Here is a 27,716-nt window from a genome sequence, read left to right on the forward strand (position 1 = left end):
AGAATATATAAGAATCCACTACCACCAACACTAATAAAAAAAAACCTCTTTTAAAAAGAGATAATAATAATTATTAATTAATTATTATTATCACTAAAATATATTTAAAAAAAACATTTAAATATAATTAATTTTACAAAACAAACATTAATGGTCGGTTTGGTACAGGTTCATAGAGTTTATTATTATTATTATAATTATTATTATTATTTCATTATTTAATTTAGATTGGATGCAATGGTGAAAAATTAGATTGCATAAAATTAAATATTGTAAATCTAGTGGTACTATTTAGATCGTAACCCAAATCTCTAATGATTTGTTTCCAACGAGTAATTTCGCTGTGATTGTGTTGGAGAATGTGAAAAGAGAGGAAATAGTAGGCTATGTTTTGGGTGATTTTATCGACGTGTTTGTCCAACCAGTAGTTGGCCTTGTCAAGGTGGTCAAAGATGAGATAATATTGAATGGCGTGTTCGATAGTGACTGCAATGATGGGTTTGGAGGTTTGAGAGAAAAGGTAATTGTGGTATTGGTTGAATTTTTGTAGTCGCATTAGATCATAGTATACGATCAAGAGTGCAACAGTCTTTGGTGAAAAAATGAAATCTTCTCTTTCCATCTTGCTAATGAGATCATCAGTTGATCCAAAATCGTGTGTTTTGATGTAAAAGTATAAGAGCTTGGAGTAAAAGGAACGTAGGTTGATCGATTTCTCCATTGGTTTGGCCTTTTTGATTAAATAGTCGACGAAAAAGGTTGGGTTGTTGGTGATCATGGCCAAATCCAGAAGCTGGAACAAAGTCTTTTCGGGAAAGGCTCCAATATGAGAACCTCTAGTCAAAAGGTCTTCGCATATCCAGTTGAGGTTGAGTAGGTCACGATGACGAATGACAGGACCAATAATATCATCCAACAAACCAAACGTCAAGAGATTTCTCTCCTCTAGATGATCCAAAAACTGAATGAGTGGTTCCATTCCCTTGCGTTTGGGATCCGATATGAGACACATGACAAGTGCAGCTAGAATCTTGGGATGGGTAGAAAGACCCTCGTACTTTGCCGATATATTGTGATAGAATTGACTGGTCGCCGAAAACCCAAGAAGTTTGTGAATCTTGTTGATCGAAACTGATATGGTACTTTCGAGTGGCATTACACCAAACGATTCCATTTCATTCCAATACTTGTCAAATAGATCCAATCTTGCAATACGAAGGAACGAAACCAACAACAAATGATAGGTAGTAGACTCGGGAAAACCTCCACGAACCAATTTCGCCTTTATATCCTTTTCGAATATTTCTATTGCTCGATCGACATCATCTTTTATATTAATCTCTACCCAAATCAATTGGGAGTTGAATTCTTCGGTTCTCGCAACACCATTCTTTGCCATATAGTTCAGGATACGTTGCCATTTTTTAGGGTCACACTTTAGCCATTGTGTGCATGCTCTTTCATCCAATACTACATCGAGGTCCTTGAATACTTTGCTAAACACATGTCTTGTCTGATCGTACATATCAAAACTATTGAAATAGGTAATGGCAAGCATATAGGTCTGTAGATTGACCTTGGAGGGAATAGTCTTTAGAATCGAGTAATAAGTAGAGAAAAAGATATTATTTTTTTTGTTGGTTCTTAGATTTGACAAGATTTGATTATATGCTTCAATCTCTTGACAATTGATACTTTGTAACCAAATAAATCCATATCTTGATATCTTTATAGTTTGATAATCTGATGTTTTAAATGTTTCTAAAAATCTAAAAACAAACAAATAAATCTATTAATAAAAGAACAAGAGCTAGCCGAGTGTAGAAAATGTGTCAACAAACATTTGTAAATTAAAGGTTGAATTATTGATAAAGAGATGATTGAAAAATTTGAATAACTTTTCTCTCCATACATTGATACTTGATAATTCCTCTTCAACATCTTGTTCTTCGTTTTGATAATCTGAAAATTCATCTACTTGATGACCTATTTCTTGATTTGACAATAACTCTATTTCATCATTGTTTGATACAATCGTTGTTTTATCTGCTGCTGCTACTACTGTCTTTTGATGTGTTGTTGCTGTCGATGATGTCGTTGAATATCTATAGATTTGTTGTTGTTGTTGTTGATTGCTTATGCAAGATCTATTCAAAAAAGTTGATCTACTACTATTATCGGTGATCTTTGACTTGTTACTGCTATGGCTGATACTCCTAGATTGTTGTTGATAGGATAATAGATTATTTGTTCTACAACCTATCAATCTAAATGAACTAATCGCCACTCTATTCATTTTCAATATCTTAGATTGATTAGGTAAAAAGTAATAAACAAAATAGAGAGAATGCAAGAAGTCAAAAAATGGGCATAGTTAAAAAAAAAAAATCTTTAAAAAATGATCAAAGAACAATATAATAGATACACAAGACTGTATAGTTTGTTTAGTTTTGTTTTGTTCAAGGAAAGTAGATAATCCTATATTCTTTAGATTCCTACTTTCCCTGGTTTTTTTTTATTATTTTTGTCTTTTTTCTATGTTTTCTTCTTTTTTTTTTTGTAGTTTTTGTTTTATCTTTTTGGTTTTGTTGTTGTTGTTATGTCTTTACAAATATAATATAAATATACACCTGAGTGAGTACGAGAGATGGAGAATAACACCCTGTTTAGGTTCTTTCACCTCTGATTCTACGAGCCAATTGGATGTCCTTTGGCATGATAGTGACACGCTTGGCGTGGATGGCACACAAGTTGGTATCTTCGAAAAGACCGACCAAATAAGCTTCAGAGGCTTCTTGGAGAGCAGCAATGGCAGCAGATTGGAAACGGAGATCAGTCTTGAACTCTTGGGCAATTTCTCTTACGAGACGTTGGAATGGGAGCTTACGGATCAAAAGATCGGTACTCTTTTGGTACTTTCTAATTTCTCTCAAGGCGACGGTACCTGGATGGAAACGATGTACCTTCTTGACACCACCAGATGAAACTGGGGTTTGCTTGTGAGCTTGCTTGGAACCAATATGTTTACGTGGTACCTTGGCACCAGTGGATTTACGGGCAGTTTGTTTAGTACGAGCCATTTCTATATGAGAAAGTTTAAAGTTAGTTTAAACTATTTTTTATATTGATAGATTATTATTATGGATAGTGGTGTTGTGGTAGTGTGGGATGGGGTAAATTAAAAAAATAAAATAAACTGTTGATTATTTTTTAATCTCTCTAAAAATTGTTGATTGTTTGCTGTTGATATGATTGCGCGTTATTATTAATGATTAAATGATTTTCAACTAAATAAATAAATAATTATTTACTCTCGAGTATTGCTTATTTATCTGTTTTTATGTCAAATGAATTGAGAAAAGTGCGAGAAATAAAAACAATATTTCTCTTTTTCTATCTCTCTCTTTTTCTCGTGAGACTGGGAGAGAAAGTATTTTTGAGTAGAAATTTTATAGTTTCTAGGAATTGATTTTTTTGTTTCTTTAACTGTATAGGTTGTATGCTCGAGTGAATGTATCACAACGTCAATGATTTGTTGTTTAGAGAGTTTCTATCATCACTTGATAGTTGAGTTAAGTCAGAGAGAGAGAGTATCGTTCCCGCGTTCTGATTTACACTTTTACGATTCTTACTACTGATGATTACTGTTGTTGTCTAGTTTAATGCTATGTAGAGTAGAAATGAAGAATAGATAATATAAAACAAAATTAATTTTTAAATACCTACTTTAATAATATGTAACAAAAATATGTATAATAAAATTCAAGTACTATGCGACCACTTTATTGGGAGTGAGCAAATTTTTCTATTTTTTTTATTTTTTTTTATTTTTTTTTTTGAAATTTTTTTTTATAACGGTTTTTTCCCTCCTCTCGAACTGCGACCAGCTGAGCCGTCATCAAAAAAAAAAAAGGAAAATAAATGAATATTTATTTTCTTTGGGGGTTTTGAAAATTTTTGGTTGGGAGTACCGCCTCAGAATCTATTTATTTGTAAAACTTATTTCTCTCTATGGTCTTCTTTATTTTTAATTATTCTTTTACCAATCGATAGATCTTTTCATTATCTATCAAATGGTTGACAAAAAAATTTGCGAGAGGTTCACCCTTCTAAAAAGTACTTTCCGTAAAGTCGCCATTAGCCATGGGCTAAGATGAGGTCTAGAAAGCATTGTTTGGAAAAACAAATGATATAAACAGAAAGAGTACAAAAAGTTGTATCTATTGGTGATATTGGATCGTCGTTTCAAAGATTATTCAAATAAAAAAAATGCTATTCTTCAAAGCCTATCTCATATAGTAAACATGCAACCATATAAAACTACGTGCTACATGGATCGGATCACGATTAATCAAATAAAAAGACAAGCGCCAACGCAAGAGGTGTAGGCGCCTTGAATCTTCAACATTATATGCACTGGTGTCGGCAGTGTTCAATGCATGCCACATCCAGCAACGCTAGACAAGATGGTTAGTATATTTGGAATGGTCAATCTCAAAACAATTGTGAATGCTCAAGAGTAATGGTAGCTTAATCTATATCGATATCATGGTTATTTATTTGGTACATACTAGTATTATTGTAATTGGCTCTTTTAAAACCCATCAAGGCTAGTGGTCATGGACAATTTCGCATTCGGTCTATCAAAACCATCCATTCTAAAAGATAATAAATAATAATTAGTAAACAGTATTTATGACAGTAATTTTACAAGATACATATCTTTACAGTTTTTAAAAATGGACCAACTCGTCTCTAATCAATTGATTCTATATTTAAAGTACCAATATATACAGACTTGTTATAGATTTAAAATAAAAAACCCATCATCAAGAAAGAAAACACATACAATCTTTATGAAAGAAGAAATTGACGACCAATCAACTTTGCCCTCACGCGGTAAACAAATGGCCTTGTTTGGAAACTTATGAATATACCTACCGAAACAAACCCGCACACTCCAAGCACGCCAAATGATCGATCAATTCCCCCAACACTCAAACTATACTTGTTTGGTTCCCCAACTTTGAGAATCCCATTTAAATATCTACAACATATCATCTAACAACTGTGTGTATGAAAAAATCTTTCTCTTTTCATTGCGGTTGTGGAAGAGGAGGATGAAAGAGATGTAGGCCTGGAGGAGATGAAGAGGAGGGAGGAAGGGGCCGAGTTATCATACAAATTTAAAACTATAATGGGTTGACATAGTTTTAAAATTAGTTGTGAATCATCACAGAGTGATTGTTGGTCTACGTCATGTCCTCTAAAGGCGTCATTCCCATTGTTGATTGACTGATTGATGATTGTTTAAAATATCTTGATGAATCTAATCGATCGATGGTTATTGTTGTTGGTGTCATGATGATGATGAATGAAAATTCTCCCTCCAAAATTAATTAATTCTCTTCATGACATGATAGTGCTGTGCTGTACTGTGTTCTCATATTTACTACTTGTATTGTACTGCGCGAGACCCATCCTAAAGTTAAATTCATTCATTCATTCGAGACAGACATCATCCATCAAATGACGATGATGATTGAGATTTAATTTAACTTGTTACCCTATACTACTTGTGTTGATGATCAATATTCACATCATCATCATCAACATCATCATCATCATGACTTTTATATCTCTAAGTATTGTATTGTAATTGTATTGTTCTTATTCTTATGACTCTGTGATGATCATGATGTTTGTTGGCGTTTGTGAATGCTCCATTTGCAAATTTGAACCCAAAATCTCTTAGTTGCTTACTAGTATGAAAAGGTGACACTGATGATAATATTCTTTTGAAGAAAGGAATTAGTATACATCAACAACTACTACTAGTTAATATCGTATATGCAACTTACTGTGTCGCTTTATAATAATTCTTTTTTCCATCTTTTGCTTCCTTGTGCATCTTTCTAATGATGTTGATACAACTAAAATCTCTTGGTGACATAAAAACTGTACCATCTTTGTTGATCTTTTCTCCTTTGGGGTCGAGAGTTGTCTTGATACCTCTTCCATGTTTAGACATGCTCAAACTTCTTAGAACCTCTGCTTGTAGTACTTCGTCGCCATTTGTATGTCTTCTCAACAGGAATGACGTTTTATTTCTAATGCGTTGCACTTGTCTTAATGGGAATGTTGGTTTAACACGGTCGCCAATTAATCGTTGGTAGACTGTTGGAGGTGTTGTTGTTGTTGTTGTTGTTGCTGCTGCTGCTGCTGGTGATGCAGAGATTGTTGTTATTGGTACTAATGCTACTGATACTGATGCTGCTGCTGATGCAGTGATAGTTTACTCATGATTAATATGCTTAAAATAAAGATAAAAATATATCTATAATATTGATAATTCATTAAATAAAGATATTATCAATTTAATTAAATAATTAATTGTTTGTTTATTGATTCTACACTTTTTTTTTTTTTTTTTTTTTAAATTTTTTTTTCTCATGAGATAGTGCGATCTTTATGCGTGCCGTAGGTGACTGACCTGATACATTGCGAGGTTTGAACATTTGTTTCAAAACAACAACAGCAAATAGCCCCTCTCTCTCATTAATAAATGGATCCTATCAAAAAGAAGAAACAACAATAGAATCATACCCTGATTTGGTATCATACCCCCCCCTCTCCCTCCTCCTCTTCTCTTACATTTTAGATCTTGGTTCATATAATGAGCCTAATCCGCACCCCCATCCCCCTCCTTATCCGCCTCACTCATATAGTGAATCAACACGCCCATAATCTGACGGGTTACATCAAAGAATGATCGTGCTGTGGCTCACCTAGGCATCATATCCAACCATGACTACCACCCCCTATCCTCCTCCTTATCCCCCTCACTCATATATTAAATCATAAATGATCGTGCTGCTGTGGCTCACCTAGGCATCATGAATGCCCCCATTAAACGGTGGTGATGACACAGTTCGGGTATTAAGAAACCACCATACGATTATGATATCATTGGGACACAACCCCATCTGTATATGTATCACCCTCACTTTTTGTTGGTAATCAACAAAGACAAGAAAACATTTGTTTAAAATAAAATATTATTCATCAAGCTCCAATGTTCTCTATTTAAAGTGTTCTTTTTTCTCATCACATCATTATTCATTTTATCTATCTTTTCTTCAATTCATTATCTTTCTGCTATATTGTATTACCTTTATATATTTTTTATATAGGAAGCTTCTAATTGAGGTTCACTATCGCACAGTGGTCATCATGAATGGCCCACTTCCATCCGCAACAGAGACAAGAACAACTCAATACCCTCTCGATCGTCTCATGGGTAAGAAGTGGAATAACGAACAAAACTTGTTTGTGACACATCTCGGCCAATATGCAAGATACTATCACTCTGTTAAGAGGTTAGTAGGCCAATTTTTTTTAATATTTGTATACGACTTTAATAACAGTAAGATATCATCAACCTTTTTTTTTTTTTGAACATGAATCATTCAGATAAGTTCATGAACTAATTGATCGATTTCATGTATTTTACCATTTTTAGTGTTTAGTTTGTCCCGACAAGAACTCGAAAAAGTAATACCAAAGTATTACGACATGAGTGTTCTTTCAAAGAACAAAACAAATGAATTATATGAAAAAATGGAAAATCGGTTGACTTTGCCGATTCGATGGGATTCTCTAATTGTGGAGGCCATCATCTCAAAGGTGATGGACATAGACACACGCAAAAGCAGTAATAGTCCAAGAGATTATGTATGTATAACAGTCTGTGACAGTTATGATGTGTAATAATAAATTAATTTTTATTTTATTCTTTGTTTACTCTTTACAGAATTCTGCACAAGATGTCCAAGCAAAAGAGAAAATCGTCAACAAAATGCTATCGAGAACATTTGCCAAACTCAAGGTAGACGAGATGGTTGCAAAATATCAAATCCTCCGATATGCACTCCTTGACCCAGATCTGAATCCAATTGGCTGTTGCCACTCTTATAAAACCGCCTTTGCCAACTCCATTTGCAATAGTTACTCGGCCGAGGTGGCCGAGACCTGCAAAAGGATGGTGGAGAGTGCTTTAGACCGTCAAGATGACCGAAACATATTCCACCACGAGTCCAAGTTGGTGTCGGATCTTCTGGAGGATATACTTGCCAAAATAGATGATGGTGATATCGGTGAAGGGTACCAAGCTCTCAAACTAATATTTTCATCTCAACCATTAAAAGGTATGTCATTGATATTAACACCATCACAGGTTGGTTTTTTTTAAATATCTTCTTGCGTCGGTTCATGTAACTCGATCTCTCATTTTGTTTATCTTTTTCTCATACACGTCAAAAGGGGCAGTTTGCGGAGTGTCGATCAGATCTTTTTTTTTTTTTAATATTTTCATTTTTTTTTTCATCTCGAACAACTCACAGAAACCAAATTTAGAGAATGTATATTAAACTATTAAATAACATCGCACACTCAACACAACATTATCAATAGATAGAATACAGCGAGTATTGTTTATAGTTACACTTTTAGTGTAAGAACCCACACATCACTATCATTACTCCTCTTTTACACCATTTCTTTTTGATTATCTTTTGTTTTCATTGGTTTACCAATCAATGCACCACCCATCTCTTTCCTTTTAACTACTCATTGTTGGCCAAGTTCATCTTTACATATCATTGACCTCTTGTGTTCACTCATAAATTATATAATCCTTTTTGATCCAAATCAAGTACCAATCTACACTACCACTCTTTATCGCTCTGCATCCTTTTTGTTGTTCGTTTGATCCACTCTCCTATCCGACAAACTTTCTTTACCACTTAACTTTCCATCAGATACTGCAATCAATCACTACCATTGCTCCTCTTTTACCCTTTCTTGTTTTGATTATATTTGTTTTTATTATCGAGATGCACCACCCATCTAACCACTCGCCTCATTGTTGGTCCCAGTCTATTTCATTCTCTTCCTAATTGTGCACCAACCAAACACATCGCCCAACTTTTATCATTTGTTTTGTTTGGTCAATGATAAGTGTAATCATCAACACCTTTTTCAAATACCATGCATGGTCTGTTCACCAAGCTATACACTACTTGGCCATCTCTTATTTTTTATTTGCTCTTTGTTCAAAATAACCACACCCTTTTGTTTGTTAGTTTGATTCACGGTAACTTTCTTTATCACTTATCTTTCCATCAGATCGATAATGCAAAACATCACAATCATTGCTTTTACACCATTTCTTTTTTGTTTTCATTATCCAATCAACGCATCCCTATCTCTTTTGCCTGCTCTCTCTATGCAGTGACAGACCTGTCAAACCTTTTTTTTTTAATTTTAAACCTCTCTAACATTTATTACATTTATCATTATAGATCATAATTTGGAATGTGAAAAGAAAAGGTTAAAATTAAAAGAGGAAAGAGAGGCCAAGCAAAATCAAGAGCCAGCCATTCCCAAGGAAAAAAAAAAGAAGAAACAGTTTTTGGGTGACAAAAGGCCTGAAAACTTTGATGAAATCAATTTTGATGGATCTGTTTATTCAATATCAAATTTGGCCACAGATTTAGAGATTGATAGCAAAAATGTAAAGAAATTAAAGGTTGAAGAACATATATCTGGTGATTATTTACAATCTGAACTCTCATCAAATTTGGAAGCGTTGATCCAATCATCAACATCAATAAGTGCCTGGAGTGGGTTAAATACCCTCCAATTGAATAGATTGAAAATGCTAAATTTGGAAAATATAATTAATCCGTAACTATTATTATTATTATTTCTTTTGTTATTTTTTATTATTATTATCATTAAATTAACTAATCAAATGCTTTTTTTGTAATCTTATTTTTTTTTCTATAGAGAGGACAATTCAATCGATTTTTCAAAGTTGACAAAAGATCAATATCCATCTTTAATGGATTTTTGTGAATCAAATGGATACAAGTTTCCAAAAGGATATGACCCTACAGGATTGAAATCCCTCATGACGTCCGATTTGGAGACGATAAAAACTACTCCTTTCGCATTGAATAGCTTTGCACCACAAGCAAAGTATGTATAAAACAATTGACCAATATCTTTTTTTTTATATTTTTAAAACTAATCCTCTTTTTTATCTATAGATTCAACAGTACTTTTATCCCATTCTCGATAGAGTTGTTTGTCAGTATAATCGTCAACTCTGGAATAGATATGTCCCTTGGTTTGACCGACAAACACAAAATATTAAGGTATATTTCAAAAATATTACCTAATTTGGAAAAAGAAATTGGTCATCCATTGGAAAGTGGCTATCCATTGGATAGATTTAAGTTTTTCGACAAGGAAATTGAGATCCTCAAAGCTTCGCACTTGGCTTCTTTTCCTTCATCGTCAGATGTAACAATATCACCATCCTCTTCGTCTGATGTAACAACATCACCATCCTCTTTGTCTGATGTAACAATATCACCATCCTCTTCGTCTGATACAACAACATCACCATCCTCTTCGTCTGATACAACTACATCTCCATCCCCATCATCAAAAAAAAAAAGAGGTAGACCTCGTAGTGAGATTGTGGATATAAAGTTAGAAAAATTCCCTGATTTTAAAGATTTTAAATTGGAGGATCTTAATCGACAATTGGAACTTAGAGATATCGAATCCCCAAACATTGATACACGAGTCCAAGAAGAGGAAAATATTAAAAGATTGAAATTGGTTTTATGGCAAGACATGGTAAAACGCTTGCAAATAGATTTTAAAGAAGACTTTGACTACAGCAAATCCAGTCAAGTTAGCATTTTAAAATGGTTATCTTTACCTACTAGCACTATTAAAATCGAATATGATTGGTACTGTTGTTCATTGCCAACACTGAAAGGAACTCTCAAGAAACTATTCAATGACAGCCCAAAGGTGAAGAGAAATGAGCCAAGGAAATGGATGCCAAAGTCTCTTGCTTCAACAAAAAAATCGTTTCTTTTTCGTTACTATACGATTGGATTTGTTGGAAAATCAGTCCTCTGCGATTATTTGCAATCACCGTATGTAAAAGACAACCCATTCGATTTCAACGGGTCAACAAAAACAATTCACCCCAACTTTAATGATTACGAAAGACCAAACCGCAGATTACAGGCCATGGATTTATCGTCCTTTACCTGCCGATATCGTGCATATTGGGAGGGTAGACACGACCTAGTTAACCTTAACAGGGCCTTCCTGCATAAATATGAAAGTCCCCCCCTCAGCTGTAAGTTATTAGATAGAAAATATAATGTTGATCTCAATTTACTGATTTTCCCCTTTTTTTCTGTACTTTGTCTTTTTTTTTTACTTTGTCTGTTTTTTTTTTCTTTCCTCAATTCAAAATAAAAGTTCAAATGAGTATTAATATTAAAGTATTTTAATTAACTATATTAAATATTAAATTAAATTATTTATTCGTAGTTGATTGGGTTTGTTGTTGTTGTTTCTTTAAATAATCCATGACATCAAATATTGATTTCTTTTTGGGTGTCTTGTCGTTGGCTCCTCTCTTTTTTCTTTTCCCATTGTTGTTATTTTTTGGTGATGTTATTGTTGTTGAGGTTGTTGTCGATGTCGTTGATGTTGTTGACGTACTAGTATTACTATTATTTTGATCAATCATATTATTTAAATATTGTTGAAGTTGTGTGGTATTGTTATTCTTTGTTCTATTTGCAATTCTCTTGCTACCAGAAATATTATTTTGATTATTTTGATTTTGATTTTGATTTTGGTCAAATTCATCATCATCAATATTATTATAATGATTACATTCAATTAATTGTTGATGTTCAATTGGTATATCATAATCATAGTATATTCGTTTGAGGATATTGTTGTACCCCTTTCTGACAGTTTTCCAATTGCGCATGAGGAACAACTTTCGAGTACGGATAAACTTTTCTTCATTGTCACCACGCAACTCTGTTTCATAGTAGTATGGCAACGGGATGATATCTTGTTGCTCGCCAAAACAGTAGCGGACATGGTTCTCGCGATGGTCAATGGTAAACGATTGGCGTGATACAATCAAAGGCACATCCTTTTTATATTTCTTTTCGGTTGGAGCCTTCTCACCAAGGAATCCACGACAGTTGGCAGCACCACAGTAGCAGACCTGCTTTGACGTTCCAAAACGTTCATAGTTGTAGTCAAACGTCAACTCCTCGCCTCTCTTGATATCTCTAATGGCAAAGATACCAATTCGAACCTCTCCATCCACATTCCATTTCTGAGTTTCACAATTTGGATCGCAACTGTGATTGATGAATCTTGCAAGATTACCTTTACGCGATGCGTCCAAACACTCTAAACGATCAAGTGTCAAAAAATAAAAGTATTTCTCCGATTCTGATTCTGTCATTCTTTCCAAACATTTTTGTTTTGAAATCACTTCTCCACAATATTCAATAATAAATGTTTTGGCTCCAATATTGTCAACTGCTTTTAATCCCCATCCTTTCTTTTCAGCCTACAAATTAAAATTAAAATAAATAAATGTGTAAATTAAATTAAATGAATATTATATTATTATTATTATTATTATTATTATTGTTGTTTGCTTACACTAAAAGGTAGAATTCTACAATATTGTTGTTTTTGGAATCTTTGGTTTCTGCATCTATCTCCATGAATACAATAACCTGAATGACATTCGAAATATGATTTTCTATTTAAACAACTTTCCAAACACGGTGATTCTGCTGGACAATTACACATAATAATATTTTCTTGTTCTTCAGTTCTCTTTTTTCTTTCAAGATATATATCTATTAAAAAATAAATAAATAAAAGTAAATACTTTAAATCAAAAGGGATTATATTCTTTTCTTTTCTTTTCTTTTTTACTATACATACTTGAACCAGTAAATTTAAAAACTTTACCTCTAATTCTTTGAATTAGGACGGCAATGGTATTATGAGGGACTTCACCAGCATCAACAAAACTTTGAACCAATGCATCATTTAGATCCTTTCTATGATATCTAGCTCTTTTGGGTGCCTCTTCTCCTGCTCCTTCTGCATCCACCTCTTCTTCATCATCAATCATTTCTTCATCATCCTCTTCGACGACGACTTTCTTTGATCTTGATTTTTTGGATGGTTTGTATGTTTCGGTTTCGTCAAATTCCATTGTCATTGTTCCATCATCCTCCTCGACTATTTTCTTTTTTGGTGGAGGTTTTGGTTTGGTATCGGTGGCTGCCAAGGCAGTTGGTGGAGGATACTTTTTCTTTTGTTTACTAAATACTGTTCTCATTGTATATCTTGGTTCTCCATTTTCAGCGGTCAAAGTTGGTGATGTGGTTGTTGATGAGGTTGTAGATGGCGTAGATGACACTGATCCATTCAATGTATCAGTATTCTTATTTGTTGTTGTTTCGGTTGTGTTGTTTACATTTTCATTATTATTATTATTATCAAGTAGTGTTGTTGTTGTTGTTGTCGTATTAGTTGTCGTTGATGATGATATCGTCGTTGGTATTCCATCTCCTACTATTTCCATTGGAGTTGGAGTTGTGATTGAAACTTCCTTTTCAGTTACAGTTGTAACTTTTTCTATCGTTGATGATATCGTCGTTGGTATTCCATCTCCTACTATTTCCATTGGAGTTGTGATTTCCTTTTCCTTTTCCTTTTCAACGACCTTTTCGATTTCCATTGCCTTTTCCTTCTCCTTTACCTTTTCAATTTCAATTTCCTTTTCCTTTGGTTGTTCTGATGGTTGATTTATAATATTTGATTCTTGTTTGTTTGATTCTTGTTGTTTGTTTGGTTCGTCGTCAAGAGTCATATCAACATCTTCATCCTCTTCATCGTGAATAATCTTTTTCCGTTTGAGTGGTGATGGTTTGGCAATAGGTGGTAGTTTTGGTGATTTCTTCTTAACAGGTCGACGAGATGCAGCAGAGTCACTATCACTACTGCTACTACTATCACTATCACTATCGCTATCGTAGCTGCTGCTACTACTATCACTATCACTACCACTACCACTACTACTATCGCTATCACTATCACTATCACTACTACTACTATCGCTATCACTACTACTTTCATTGTCCTTTTCTTTTCTAAGTTGTATCTCTTTTTCTCTCTCTATTTTACGTTGGATCGCTTTCGCTTTCTCTTTCTCCTCCTCCTTTCTTCTTGCTTCAATGTCAATTTTTCTTGGTCTTCCAATCTTCTTTTTTGGAGTTGGTATTCCAGTTCCAGTTGTTGTTGTTGTTGTCTCTGCGTCAGGATTCTTTTTAGGTCTTCCTCTTTTTCCACCCTTTTTTTTTGTAGGGGTAGGTCGTGGTGGTGTTCTTTGGTCAGGATTCTTTTTTGGTCTACCTCTTTTTCGCACCATTTCAGGTTGACCCTGACCCTGAGTCTGAGTCTGACCCTGAGTAGCACTGCTGACCTTTGGAGCAGCAGTGGGAGGAGTGATCATAATGGTCTCTTTTCGAGGAGATCTAAAGTTGGATATAGATGGTGGCTTGCTGTGTAGATCAAAGAGGGGTGTTGGATTGCCAAGTGGATGGTCCGATGCAGATGGAATATATTTTGGATGGAACGGTGAATACTGTATTTTCTCGGTTGCCCCAGTCTTTTTGAGTGGACTAGGTGGTGACAATGGCGAATGGGACGATTCCACTGGAGTAATCGGTTTGGCTGGTGATAGTTTCTTGCTTGGTGTGATATTATTTGTTGTTGTTGTTGGTTTTGATGGTGATGTATCTGACGGTGTTGTTGAGCTTGATTGTGGTGTTGTTGGTTTGGGTTTAGGGTTAGGGTTATCTTGTTGATGATGATGATGAGTACCATTTGATGGTCGATTTGAATATGATGATAATGATGATGAAGATGAAGAAGAGGAAGAAGATGACGACGATCCATTTGAAGTTGACGTAGTTGACGATGATATAGTATTCTTTTCCCTGTTGTTGGTCGATGACGATGACGACGATGATGATGGTACCTTTTTGTCGTCATGGTGTAGCGATGGCAATGATGATCCTTTTGAACTAGAACTACCACCACTACTTGGCCTACTACTAGTCGTCGAAGTAGAAGTAGAGGTGGACGAGGTTGATGAGGTGGAAGAAGAGGAGGGATGTGAAGAATCCCTTTTACCATGGTCTCTACGATCGCGATCTCTGTCTCTATCTCTATCTCTATCTCTTTCTCTATCGCGATCCCTATCACCTCCTCCTCCTCCTCTTGATCTGTCACCATTTCTATTATCTCTATCTCCTCCATGATGACTAGTAGTAGCGATATCTTTGGTATTGGTATCTCTACTACTACTACTATGGTGTCTATCTCTATCTCTATCTCTATCTCTATCTCTATCTCTATCTCTATCTCTGTCTCTGTCTCTGTCTCTATCTCTATCTTTAGTGGTGTCTGATCGGTGTTTATCCTTCTCACCTCCATGACTACTGTTATCTTTATGGTGTCTATCCCTATCTCTGTCTCTGTCTCTGTCTCTGTCTCTATCTCTATCTCTATCTCCTCCATGACTATCGCGAAGACTATCTCTTGGAGTAGTATCACGGTCTCTTTTGTCTCCTCCATGACCACTACCACTGCTTGTCTCTCTATCTCTGTCCCTATCCCTACCATCACCACCATTATATTTACGGTTACTACTACTATCTTGCTTGTTTCGGGAATGATTATTATGCTCTGACGATGATGATGATTTCTTTTCTTTGATATCCACTCCATTACCATTGCTAGCCATTGTAGTCGTTGTTGTTGTCGTCGTTGTACTTGTACTACTAGACCCACCAGTACTACTACTACTACTAGTGGTCGTACCATCACCAGTTGTGATGGTTGGTTCTTTATCTTTCATTGTTGTTGTTGTATGTTAACTCGAGTATATATGAAATAGTACACTCTACTACACAACTCTTGAATACTGCTCTATTCTATTTGTGTGTTATACATAAACTACGACAACTACTACTACTACTACTACTTTTTTTAAACTAACAACAAATGAACCAACTCTATCGATAGCATTGACTATAGTGTATATATGAATATGTATATTATTATTTTACAAGAAAGGTTATTTATATGTTTTACGTTGCAGACTGTAGTTAACTTCAAAATAAAAAAAAAGGAGGGAAGCTTTTGAAAATTTAAAACGTTGCCTTGAAATTCAACTTGGCAACCCTCTTTTGTTTATTTTTAATAGTTTTACTTTATTTATTTATTTTGATTTTTGATTTTTGATTTTGATTTTTAAACAACTAAACCTCTATTTGGTACATATGGAATAGTTCTTGGAACCATTGTAATACAATCTGGAATGGGACAAACAGAGAGACAGAGATCACAACCGGTACAGAGATCGGTGACCAATGGGATATGAGTCTTGGCGTCGAATTTAATGGCAGTGTAACCAGAGTCGTTACAGGTCATGTAGCACTTGCCACAGTTGATACAGAGGTCTTCGTCGACGAGGGCTACTACTTGCTCCTTGTTGCTGAGGTCGTTGTAGACACCGATTCTTGGGATGGCACGGTTGATCTGGTCTTGCACAGAGGGAACCTTGCCTTGGACTGGTGTGTCGGTACGTTGGCTTGGGAGGGGTTCGGCGTGGACGAGGAGGTCTTCACCAGACTTGCGCGACTCGGTGTCGAGTCTGTTACGCTCCTTTTGGTATTGACCAAAGTGTGGGGCGTTGACGAGAGAGACACGCTCCTTGGGCTTGGTGACAGAGGTGGGGGCTGACTGTCCGTCCCATTGGAGGAGATCTTCGCGCGACTGCATGTAGAGGTAGGTCTTGAGCCCGGTGATGTAGTCTTGGACGACGGTAAAGTCTTGGTTTTGGACGGCCGAGCAGATTTGGATGACCGATGCACCGCAGTGGAGGAACTGGATACAGGTGTCGGCCGAGTCGGCGCCACCGGTGGCCATGATGGGGTAGTCGGGGAGTGCGCGACGGATAGATGAGACGGCACGGAGTGCCATGGGACGTGTGGCGTTACCAGAGACACCACCGTAGGTAGTACGCTTCTCGGAGCCTACGGCGGGCCATGCGTTGCTGTCGCCCTTGAGACCCATGAGACCAGAGACAGTGTTGATGGCTGTGACACCGGTAGCACCTCCATTGTAGGCAGCCAAAGCAATCTCCTTGACTTCGGTGACGTTGGGAGTGAGCTTGGCAAAGAATGGGATCTTGATAGCCTCACGCACCCACTTGCAAATATGCAAGACGAGTTCTGGATTCTGTCCGCAGGCCAAACCCATACCACGCTCACCCATACCATGTGGACACGACAAGTTGAGCTCGAGCATGTCGGCGCCCGAGGCCTCGGCCATCACGGCCAACTGCTGCCAGTCCTCCTTGTTGAAACCGCACATGATCGATGCGATCACGACCTTCTCGGGGAAGTCACGCTTGAGTTCAGTAACCGACTTGCACCAGTAATGACAGGTCTTTTCAGAGATGAGTTCAATGTTGAGGAAGGCGCCTTGACCCGGTCCAAAGTGGTGGCCAGATGTGGTGCCACGCACGATACGTGGTGAGACATTGGTGACGAGATCCTTGTCGAGCGAGAATGTCTTGGTGACGGCGAACCCCCACCCTTGCTCAAACGAACGACGAATCATCGATGCTGAAGTGCATGGTGTGGCCGAAGCAAGACCGAATGGGTTCTCAAACTTGACGCCACAAAAGTCGACGGAAATGTCAACCTGATCAATGGCCGTGAAAAAGTTGGGCAATTGAGGTGTGTCGGGGATGGGAATACCGTGCAAAGATTGGAGGTATTTGTGGATAGCCCACGATGCAGTCTTGCCGTCATTGACAGCTTCGACGGTGGTACCGTTGCCAATCAAATCACCACCGGCAAACAACCATTCAGCCTGTTTGGATTGACCCGACATGACGTCGATATCGGCCAATCCCCACTTGTTGAAAGCGAGTGGTTTGCAGGCGGTCATCAACTCGTCGCCGACCTGACTGCCAAATGCAGAGATGATATAGTCGCACTTGACTCTAAAGAACTGGTCTTCGTCGATGCCATAGTTGCCCGAGTCGTCCTTTTCAGTCTTGTAAAACTCGAGGGCAACGACCTTGCCGTCACGCTTGATGACTTGCTTGGGCAAGACGTATGGCAAAAACTCGCAACGCTCGTCCTTGGCAATATCGACCTCTTCGGGGACAGCACGCATGTCGGTAAAGGCACGACGGAATGCAACAGTCACACGCGACGCTCCACAACGGTAGGCAGAGGTGGCACAATCAAAGGCAGTGTCTCCGGCACCGAGCACAATGACACGTCCATGCAACTCGGGCAATGCACTCTTGCAACCGCACAATCCAGGCTTGCTACCCTTTGACACGAGTGGCAAGTAGTCTTTCGAAGTATAGAACCCATCCTTGACGGTCAAACCATCAAAGACAGAGTCAACCTTGGCTTCAGGCATACCAATACCAAGATAGACAGCATCGAAACCATCCTTGCTTTTAAGAGAGTCGATGGTAAAGTCGACACCGAGTGCCTTGCCATAGACAACCTTGACACCGAGATCTTTCATGAGTTTGACTTCAAAGTCGACGGCATCATAGGCCAAACGGTACTGTGGAATCTCGCTCGATGACAAACCACCGCTGTACTGCTCCTTTTCAAAGACTGTCACGTTGGTGTATCCAAGACGTGCCAAAAAGGTGGCACAAGAGATAGAGGTGGGTCCACACCCAACCAAAGCAATCTTGGCCAAGTAACTCTCTGGTAGTTTGTCGATTGGTGTGAGCGATGGGTCACGAATCTGAGCAACATTCATCTTTTTAAATTGCTCGGTGGCAAATTGTTGGAGACCACCAATCTTGATGGCACCCTCCTCGGTCGAGGCAAGGTTACAGCCACCCTCGCACAAGTTGCTCACTGGACACACCATACCACAGGTGAGACCCAATGGATTGTCGGAAAAGATGGCCTTGGCGGCACCATAGTAATTTTTCGTGGCAATGCTCGAAATAAACGACTTGACATCCAATTGTGTGGGACAACTCTTTTGACATGGTGCATCGGCACACTTTAAACATCTAGATGATTCAAACAATGCTCCTCTCTCTGTCAATGTTGTTGGTTTAACATCACTAAAATCATTTTTTAAATCGCATGCCTAAAAAAAGAGTAGTAAAACAAAATAATATTAATATTAACGTTGCACAAGAGGGTTGTCAAGTCAATTGGAATGGTGTTTGTAGCCAATCAATCAAATCATAATCAATCAATCAATTATAAATGGTATCCAAAAATGACACATTGAAAATGAAAAGGGTTTGTCGTCTAATCAATACAAAATATCCATTCCCAAGAATGTATACCAATATAACTCTTCGATTCGATTGATTGATTGATTGATTGATCGACCACTACCATCCAATATTGAATGATGATTGATACTTACAGTTTTACATCTATCATTTTTCTTCCAGTGAGCTTTATCTTTCTTGGAGACAGCAGTTGGCTTAAAAGTAGCAAACTTGTTGACTGTTGGATTTAAAGCTAGAATGTTTTCGATATCGTTTACTTGTGAAACATCACCATTTGCGTCTGGTCCTGCCATTTTATGCTTTATCTATCTATATTTTTTTGGGTTGTATTGAACTAGGAATGTCTATTTATATGTATATAAAGGTTGGTTGTATGCGTTGTTGATTATGATTACAATCACGATCTATCTATCTACTCTATCTATCTATTCTTTTCTATATATAAATATACCAGAGTGAGATGTAAGGGGGATAATACAAGAGTTAGTTAGTTTGATTATAACTGTGATCAAATATAGTTTTTTTAAAAGTTCAAACCAACAAAAAAATTAACAAAAAAGGAGAGGTTTTTTAAAAAAGTCAATAAAAACCTTGAATGGCGATGTTGTGAGGAAGAAATTTCACTCTCTCTCTTTATGTGACATGTTGTAATAAGTAAGAAAGTACGTATTATTACTTATGATTGTTACATGTTGTGTTTAGTGGGTAGATAATATAAATAAAAAAATATCCACTGGTGGTGGGTTGGGTGAGGGTTGAAGATAGATTTTTGAGTGGTTATTTTGTGATCATTCATTATCCATACCTGAAGATTTATTTATTTACAATTAGAATCTCTAATCCTTCTCTCTCTTTATGTGATATATATGATACAATGTTTTGTTTGTGTGAAATTAATTAATGATTGTAAATCTGATGCGGCTGAGGCTCAATCCCACTCACAATGCAACCAAACTACACAAAAATATCTTTTAAAAAAAATAATATTTTTTGAGAACTTTCGTCTCTCTCTGCATCATCACTCCTCCCACCTTCCCCTTTTGAGCCTGGAATTGTCGAGTTTGAAAACCATGAAAATCCCAGAGAGATATTATCTGAATAATAAGACCTCGAATAAAATATGTTTTATATTATAATATAGTATTATTGTATTGATTATTCTTTAATTACAGTTTGAAGATCATCAGTATTATTATCTTCATTATATACATCGGCCGATTCATCATCAATATTATCATCATTATCATCATCTTGACGAGTTGGACCTTTAACAAGACGTTGACGTAGTTTTGTTTCAATTTCTTCTAGGAGTGGTCTGTTTTCTTCAAGATGTTGTTTTGTCTTTTCTCTACCTTGTGCCAATTGTTCACCATTGTAACTGTACCAACTTCCACCCTTTTCAATGATACCTTCGAGGAGAGCCATATCGATAATCTCTCCAGTTTTGTTGATACCACTAGCAAAGTCAATGTCAAAGATAGCCTCTCTAAAGGGTGGTGCCAACTTGTTCTTGGCAACTTTAACCTTGACCTGTGTGGCAATGGTTTCGTCACCCTTTTTAACGGCACCAACCTTTCTAATATCCAATCTGACACTTGAAAAGAATTTGAGGGCATTACCACCAGTAGTAGTCTCTGGATTACCAAACATAACACCAATCTTTATACGAATTTGGTTGATAAAGATTAAAACACAATTGCTTTCTTTGAGTGATGGCGATAGTTTACGTAGAGCTTGACTCATCAATCTTGCATGTACACCAACGTGAGAGTCTCCCATCTCTCCATCCAACTCGACCCGTGGTACCAATGCAGCAACACTATCTACAACAATCACTTGCATAGTCTTGCTTCTCAACAGTGAATCTACAATCTCCAGAGCTTGTTCTCCAGAATCTGGTTGTGACACAAACAACTCGTCCAAGTTGACACCCAATTTTTGTGCCCAACTTGGGTTCAATGCATGTTCTGCATCAATAAATGTACAATTTCCTCCTACTTTTTGTGCTTGTGCAATTACATGTAATGCCAATGTTGTCTAAACATAAAACAAATAATTATTAGAGTTGTGTAATCAAATATATTCATTCATCTCATACCTTTCCTGAACTTTCTGGACCAAATATTTCAATGATACGACCTTTTGGTAAACCTCCAACACCCAATGCAACATCAAGACCCAATGAACCTGTTGGAATGACATCTACTTTACTAAGTGTAAATTGTGAACCCAATTTCATCAGCGTTCCCTTTCCAAATGTTTGTTCAATCTCTTTCATGGTTGCTTCCAACTTTGATGATGATGTCGTAGCAGTAGCAGATCCCTTTTTGGATTTCTTTGAACCAGTATCTACTTCATTATCTTCATTATCTTCATCTTCATCTTTATCTTTTTGTTTCTTTGATTCTTTATGAATGAAATGATTAAATCATTTAGTATTTGTTATATAACATTGAGTATAGGTATATCATTATTATACATACTACTCTTTTTCGAAAATGATGATGATGAAATATAAGAGGAGTTATTTTGATTATTCAACAATGATATAGATGTTGATGATGATCTAAGTGAATTGATCACTTGACTGTGAACTGTTCTTTTTGTTAAATTATATAAATTTAACATGTTTTATATTATATAATAAATGTAGATAAGTGTAATCTCTGAATCTTGAAATGAAATGAATACTTGTGGCTCGACTTGACCTCTTTACCAAATAGGGAAGATTAAAAAAACTCTTTAAAAATTAATTCCAAGAAATCAATTAACCGATGGTTATTATATTATATATACAATTATTATTTATTTATCTAATCTATGAAATGCACAGTGTACTGTTGTTTGTGGTAGTTAGCAGGATAAGATAGCATCACAAAGATCGGCAATGGAAGTTCTGGCAAGTGGCATCAATGTTTTTTCATCGATATAGTACATATTCAATACATTGGTTTCACAACTCTTTTCAATCAACTCTGATAATGTACTATTACTCTCTTGGAAACATACTGGTTCCTTTAATTTACCTCCCTACACGTAATTGGAATAAATAGTATATATTATGTAAATATATGGACGGATAGATAGATGGATAGATATATGTATATATGGACTTACATGAACATCATTTAAGAAATCCAATACACTTATTTCATTATATTTAATTGCATCAATTGATTTTAATCCCTATAAATATTAATTAAAAAATGATAATAATAATAATAATAATAATAATTAATTAGTTGGGTTGGAAATTATTAATATTGAATTCCATATATGATGTATTTATGATGTATGAATGTACATACTCTTAAATCAGAACAATTTAAAGTGGTAAGTATATGACCTGTATTATTATCTAATACGGCAATACCACTTATTCTATTTGAAGGTAGAAGGGATAATGCTTCACCAATCATAGTCGATGCATTGACAGATACAAATGGTTTGAGTATACGTAATTCCTTTGCTTTCTTTTTGGCGTGACTTGATAACAATGATTGATAGGAATGTGTAAGAGATAAGATATTTCTCAATGATAGACTTCCAACTACATGATCAGCGTCTTTTTGGTCCTTTGATAGGATTGATATTCTATGTGCTCTAAATGGTGCCACAGTCGATAAAAAGCATTCACATGCTCTCAGCAATGAAACATCTTCTGTAATTCTATCTGCATCTTGTACTCCAAAGAAATCTATAGAACCACAACAAATAATAAATCAATTATTATTATTATCCATAAATACATTTAATAATAATAGATTTATATTTACATACTCATAGTTTGTTTAATTGGTTGAGAAAAGAAAGATGATATTGATAAAGATGATTCTTTGTGTCGTTGAGAGATGGAATTATAGAACAATACGATATCGACTACATCTACAACACCTTTTAATCGATATCCAAATGGCCCATCCTTTGACTCTAATACAGGTGCTCCTATAATATTATTATCAGAGAATAACTATAGAATAGAATGGAATCATCAATATCAAAAGAAATAGACCAATAACATAGTGTCCATTCTATTCTACCTACCTGCAAAGCATCAGAGATAGTATTATCAACATTCAATACGACCAATGGTTTGGGATGATGTCCTGGTTGTAACTTGTAGTAATTGAGTAGTTCTCCCACTGTTATATTATTTAGTGCATTGAATACAACTGAGTGATTATCTTTTAATGATGGTTGTTTAAATTGTGGTGTTGATGTAACTGTATTGGTTGGCTGTTGTTGTTGTTGTTGTTTCTGTTGGTCTAAAGTAGGTGATATAGTCATAGCAGTATTATTATTATTATTATTAATTACCGCCGACGATGGTGTAGGTATATTTGTAGCTTGTTGTTGAGTTGCTGAAGCTTCCTTTTCTTCGTTCAATAGATCATCTGCCATGTTGATGATTGATGTGGTATATGTGTTTCTATCCTATTGGTCAAGTTATATTATTAGTTGATGAACAATCAAATGGTGGAATTCGAACAAGATAACAGCTAATTGCATGATGAACTCACGCACAATAATTTTGTTTGTTTGTGTGGTTTGGTTCACCTACCCACGCTCCACAAGACACTCATCCCTTTTAACGTAACGCTGCACTTCAACTACTACTAATAGATCGATCTAAAAGAGGTGTGATACTAAATATTAATAATAAAAACTTTAATCACCAGACTATTTAATTAATTCAAGCTTCGACTGCAATGATGCATCAACTCAATCGTTCGTTTATATTTTTATTATTTTTATTAGTTTAATTTAATTAGCGTATTTACAGAAGTTAGATATATGATGATGATGATGATTAGTAAGTCATTATTGACAAAGAGGTTAATATCATCTACATCTACATCTGCATCCTATTCATCATATACTACATCTTGTATTAAATCAAGTACAAGTTTATTGTTTGGTGGTTATACGTCACCTTCTACGACAGAGGTATTGGTCGATCATGGACTAACAACAACTACATCGTCAACGTCAACTTCGTCGTCGTCAATTATAGATGGAGGTAGAAGAAACTATGCATTTGGTGGAAAGGCATCAAGAAAGACACCTAGTCAATTTGGACGAAATAGTAATAACAGAGATAGAGGTGAAAAGAACAGACCGAAACCAGCACCAAAGATACAGAGTGAAAAGATTCTAACTCGATTGGAAGAAGAACAAGAGAAAAGATCAGAGGAAGCATTACTCAACAAACAAAAAAGCGCTACTAGCAAAAAGAATGATACTGGAAAGACACGTGGAAGAGTTGGCATATCATTCAATTTAGAGGACTTTAACAAAGCTGAAAAGAGTATCATTGAAGATAGAAGTAGTAACAAAAAGAAGGCAAAAAAGACTACTGAAACCAAAACCAAAACCAACAACAACAACAATACAATCATTGGTAAAGTTAATTATGGTGATGGAGTTGTCGCAGGAGACAAAGATATAAAAAAGAAAAAAGAAAAGAAAAAGGAAAAAGTTAAAGAACAAGATTTATTTGATAAAGATGATAATGATGATAATGATTATACAACAACAACAACTAGTACTACTAGTAGTGGTAGTCGTGGTACAATGTCATCTAATCCATTTTCAATTGCATCTTTATTATCATCATCTTCAACTGCACCAACACGTAGAAAGACACCGCTGCCAGTGGAACAACCATCGGTGGATGGTGGTGAGGATGGCGGCGATGAGATTGGACCAGAGGAAAGAAATTTGTTGTTAAAGAAACGTGAACCACCTGTGTATACAAACGACGGATTGTATGCTGCTAGAAAGGTGCTTCCAGACTTGGCAAAGATGCGTGTTGATAGATGGTTGCGTATCCAGTTTCCAGTGATGACACACTCGCTCATCTGCAAGTTGTTGCGAAAAGAGGTGATCACTGCAACCGATGAATTCCATCAAAATGGATTGGACGACGTAGCTGCCTCAGACAAGAGAGTGTTGGAACAGAGCGACAGAACCGAGGCAGGAAGCTGGATATACATCCCAGCCAAATACGCCAAAGAGCAGAGAGTGGCAGATCGCGAGTCACCAGAGAAATACATTAGATTAAGTGATGCAGAGATTGCAGCCATTCGAAACAGTATCTTGTACAAGGACGATGATCTCCTTGTCATCAACAAACCACCAGGACTATCGGTGCAAGGTGGTACAGGTCTCAAGAAGCATTTGGATATGATGCTTTCACATCTTAAATTCGAGGCTGATGAAACACCCAGACTTGTCCATCGTCTCGACAAGGACACAAGTGGTATTCTCATCCTCGGACGTAATCGTACTGCCACAACAGCAATGGCAGACAAATTTGAACAAAAGTTGAAACGTCGATCAGATAGAGAAGTCAAAAAAGAAAAGAAAGATAAAAAGGATGATAGCAACAATAACAACAATAACAACTACTCTTCGAAAAAGACAACAAAGACAACAGTAGAAGAGATGAAAGATGACAATTCTATCATAAAGACATATTGGGCATTATTAACGAGTACACCAAACCCACGTGAGGGTCGTATAAGAGCACCTCTCCAAAAGATTGTTGAAAATGGACAAGAAAAGGTAGTTGCCACCAAGGAAACTGGTAATGGTGCTAAATTGGCCATCACAGAATACCGTGTCATTGAAAATTCAATGGCCGATACATCATTTGTTGCATTGTGGCCTGAAACTGGTAGAACTCATCAACTTCGTGGTATGTAATAATTATATTATTTATTATTATTATATCGAATTTGTTCTAATTCCACTATCTCTCTTTTGTATATAGTCCATTGCGCTTCTATTTTAGGGTCACCAATTATTGGTGATGTTAAATATGGTGGTAAAAAGAGTACTGCTCCTTTTGAGGTATGTATAGAGATAGAGATAGAGATAGAGATATCTTGTTTTTCTTCTATTGCGTTATATATAACTAACAAAATACTATCTGTTATTTTGTTGTTTAATTATGATTGTGCTATTATTTAGAACGTATTTGACAAGAATATACCATTACATTTACATGCAAGAAGAGTTCAATTCTATCATCCAATCAATACTAATAAGCTTGTCGATGTCATCGCACCGTTACCTCCAACACTTCAAGATTCATGGTCCATTCTTGGTTTCAATCCAGACACTAAAGATAGTGAAATTCAACATTGAAAATAAAAAATGCGACAAGTAATAAGAAGAGGATCAAAAAAAAGGTTTGACAATCAAGAAGAGGATGAAGCAAGAAATATAGTAGTATATAACTTGGTATGTGAAAGGGGGGATGAAGAGGATTCAAAAGGAGTGGATGTGGATGGATGGGAAGAGGAGGAGGATGGAGGAGGATTTAATTTATTCCAAGGGTAAATTGTACAACTATAGTAGCAGTAGTAGGGGTATCGAAGCGAGAGAGAAGATATAAGTAGAGGAGAGGATGAAGTAGAAGGGTTGAAGTAGAAGATCACATGTGATTATATTTGATTTTGGATTTGATATTGATTAATGACAAAGTTCTTCTTCAATAATAACTCTTCTTCTACCAAACATAAAGTAACCAACTCCGATACCACCTAGGACAGCAAATGCAAGACCGGCATTAAATGACATGACAACCAACATTATGAAATAATTGATGGCATATTGAATCACGTGCACAATAGTCTTCCAATAATGACTCGAGAGGAATGTATTGTATTGTTGTTTAAATGTTTTTTTTGTTCCATTGATTAATGGTTGAGTCTCTGATGTAATTGGATCTATAATAAGAATAGAATGAAATAGGTGATGTGTTAGGGCAAATGATTTAATCATCTCCATGATCATTATTACATACTATTTAAACTATGTCTATATGAGGCCCAGTACTCTGAAAAGAGACAGATAGCAAATACCATCAATATAGAAAATGCGTATAACCCAGGACTGTAGACAACCCATCCTTCAAATACGATTGGTACACCTGAATAACTCCAATGAAAGTACATGTTTTTAATCTCTCTGTATAATAATAATAATAATAATAATAATAATAATGATGATGATGAATAAAGAAAGAAGAAGAAAGAAAGCTAAGTTTGATCAAGAGAGAGGAGTGAGAAGAAAGGGAAATGTACATAAACAATTCCCTTTGGTCTTACCATCGGCCAAAAAATCTTGTTTCAATGATGGGATTCATCGGTGCAACTTATAAAAACAAATATCTCATCTTATTGACAAAAGCAAGCATAGCTATGTACATTCCGTGATTTATACAAATACAAACAAATAAGAATACAATAAATCTTATTACTTGTTATTATTTAGAGGGGAGAATAAAAATTTAAACTAGTCATTGAGTTCTGACTATGATGAAAAGAATTTAAAATCAATGAGGGTGAGTAATGTTGATGTCCTCCCAAATAATTATTATTTTTAGTTTTTATTTAAATTAATTTACCGCCTGTGA

The 27,716-nt window shown here is 36.0% G+C and overlaps 10 protein-coding genes across 10 annotated transcripts; 2 read left to right on the top strand and 8 right to left on the bottom strand.

Moving 5' to 3' along the window:
* Window positions 1-223: 223 nt before the first annotated feature.
* On the bottom strand, window positions 224-2,296 carry DFA_11419 (uncharacterized protein; the record flags this gene model as incomplete). The annotated part of the gene is made up of 2 exons (XM_004350312.1): window positions 224-1,769; window positions 1,842-2,296. 2 exons carry the CDS (start codon window positions 2,294-2,296, stop codon window positions 224-226), a joined length of 2,001 nt encoding a protein of 666 aa, XP_004350362.1.
* Window positions 2,297-2,666: 370 nt separating this feature from the next.
* H3a (histone H3) lies at window positions 2,667-3,080 on the bottom strand (the record flags this gene model as incomplete). Its single annotated transcript, XM_004350313.1, has 1 exon — window positions 2,667-3,080. One exon carries the CDS (start codon window positions 3,078-3,080, stop codon window positions 2,667-2,669), a length of 414 nt encoding a protein of 137 aa, XP_004350363.1.
* Window positions 3,081-5,641: 2,561 nt separating this feature from the next.
* Window positions 5,642-6,673, bottom strand: DFA_11421 (uncharacterized protein; the record flags this gene model as incomplete). Its single annotated transcript, XM_004350314.1, has 3 exons — window positions 5,642-5,762; window positions 5,862-6,279; window positions 6,607-6,673. 3 exons carry the CDS (start codon window positions 6,671-6,673, stop codon window positions 5,642-5,644), a joined length of 606 nt encoding a protein of 201 aa, XP_004350364.1.
* A 249-nt stretch (window positions 6,674-6,922) lies between these two features.
* Window positions 6,923-10,780, top strand: DFA_11422 (uncharacterized protein; the record flags this gene model as incomplete). Its single annotated transcript, XM_004350315.1, has 8 exons — window positions 6,923-6,936; window positions 7,194-7,300; window positions 7,523-7,734; window positions 7,814-8,207; window positions 9,363-9,687; window positions 9,850-10,041; window positions 10,113-10,710; window positions 10,739-10,780. 8 exons carry the CDS (start codon window positions 6,923-6,925, stop codon window positions 10,778-10,780), a joined length of 1,884 nt encoding a protein of 627 aa, XP_004350365.1.
* A 630-nt stretch (window positions 10,781-11,410) lies between these two features.
* DFA_11423 (SET domain-containing protein) lies at window positions 11,411-15,850 on the bottom strand (the record flags this gene model as incomplete). The annotated part of the gene is made up of 3 exons (XM_004350316.1): window positions 11,411-12,475; window positions 12,571-12,773; window positions 12,862-15,850. 3 exons carry the CDS (start codon window positions 15,848-15,850, stop codon window positions 11,411-11,413), a joined length of 4,257 nt encoding a protein of 1,418 aa, XP_004350366.1.
* Window positions 15,851-16,245: 395 nt separating this feature from the next.
* On the bottom strand, window positions 16,246-19,584 carry pyd1 (dihydropyrimidine dehydrogenase; the record flags this gene model as incomplete). Its single annotated transcript, XM_004350317.1, has 2 exons — window positions 16,246-19,137; window positions 19,426-19,584. The coding sequence occupies 2 exons, from the start codon at window positions 19,582-19,584 to the stop codon at window positions 16,246-16,248; spliced, it is 3,051 nt and encodes a 1,016-aa protein (XP_004350367.1).
* Window positions 19,585-19,716: 132 nt separating this feature from the next.
* recA (recombinase A) lies at window positions 19,717-21,919 on the bottom strand (the record flags this gene model as incomplete). Its single annotated transcript, XM_004350318.1, has 5 exons — window positions 19,717-19,726; window positions 20,234-20,259; window positions 20,462-21,328; window positions 21,390-21,697; window positions 21,775-21,919. 5 exons carry the CDS (start codon window positions 21,917-21,919, stop codon window positions 19,717-19,719), a joined length of 1,356 nt encoding a protein of 451 aa, XP_004350368.1.
* Window positions 21,920-22,144: 225 nt separating this feature from the next.
* Window positions 22,145-23,692, bottom strand: DFA_11426 (uncharacterized protein; the record flags this gene model as incomplete). Its single annotated transcript, XM_004350319.1, has 5 exons — window positions 22,145-22,321; window positions 22,409-22,477; window positions 22,600-22,988; window positions 23,072-23,261; window positions 23,336-23,692. The coding sequence occupies 5 exons, from the start codon at window positions 23,690-23,692 to the stop codon at window positions 22,145-22,147; spliced, it is 1,182 nt and encodes a 393-aa protein (XP_004350369.1).
* Window positions 23,693-24,085: 393 nt separating this feature from the next.
* Window positions 24,086-26,443, top strand: DFA_11427 (putative ribosomal large subunit pseudouridine synthase C protein; the record flags this gene model as incomplete). The annotated part of the gene is made up of 3 exons (XM_004350320.1): window positions 24,086-25,991; window positions 26,067-26,146; window positions 26,267-26,443. 3 exons carry the CDS (start codon window positions 24,086-24,088, stop codon window positions 26,441-26,443), a joined length of 2,163 nt encoding a protein of 720 aa, XP_004350370.1.
* Window positions 26,444-26,770: 327 nt separating this feature from the next.
* On the bottom strand, window positions 26,771-27,255 carry DFA_11428 (uncharacterized protein; the record flags this gene model as incomplete). The annotated part of the gene is made up of 2 exons (XM_004350321.1): window positions 26,771-27,027; window positions 27,105-27,255. 2 exons carry the CDS (start codon window positions 27,253-27,255, stop codon window positions 26,771-26,773), a joined length of 408 nt encoding a protein of 135 aa, XP_004350371.1.
* Window positions 27,256-27,716: the final 461 nt, after the last annotated feature.

Source organism: Cavenderia fasciculata (genome assembly GCF_000203815.1).
Source record: "Cavenderia fasciculata unplaced genomic scaffold Scf_EUAJFUG02HR96I-5, whole genome shotgun sequence".
Classification (NCBI taxonomy): Eukaryota; Evosea; class Eumycetozoa; order Acytosteliales; family Cavenderiaceae; genus Cavenderia; species Cavenderia fasciculata.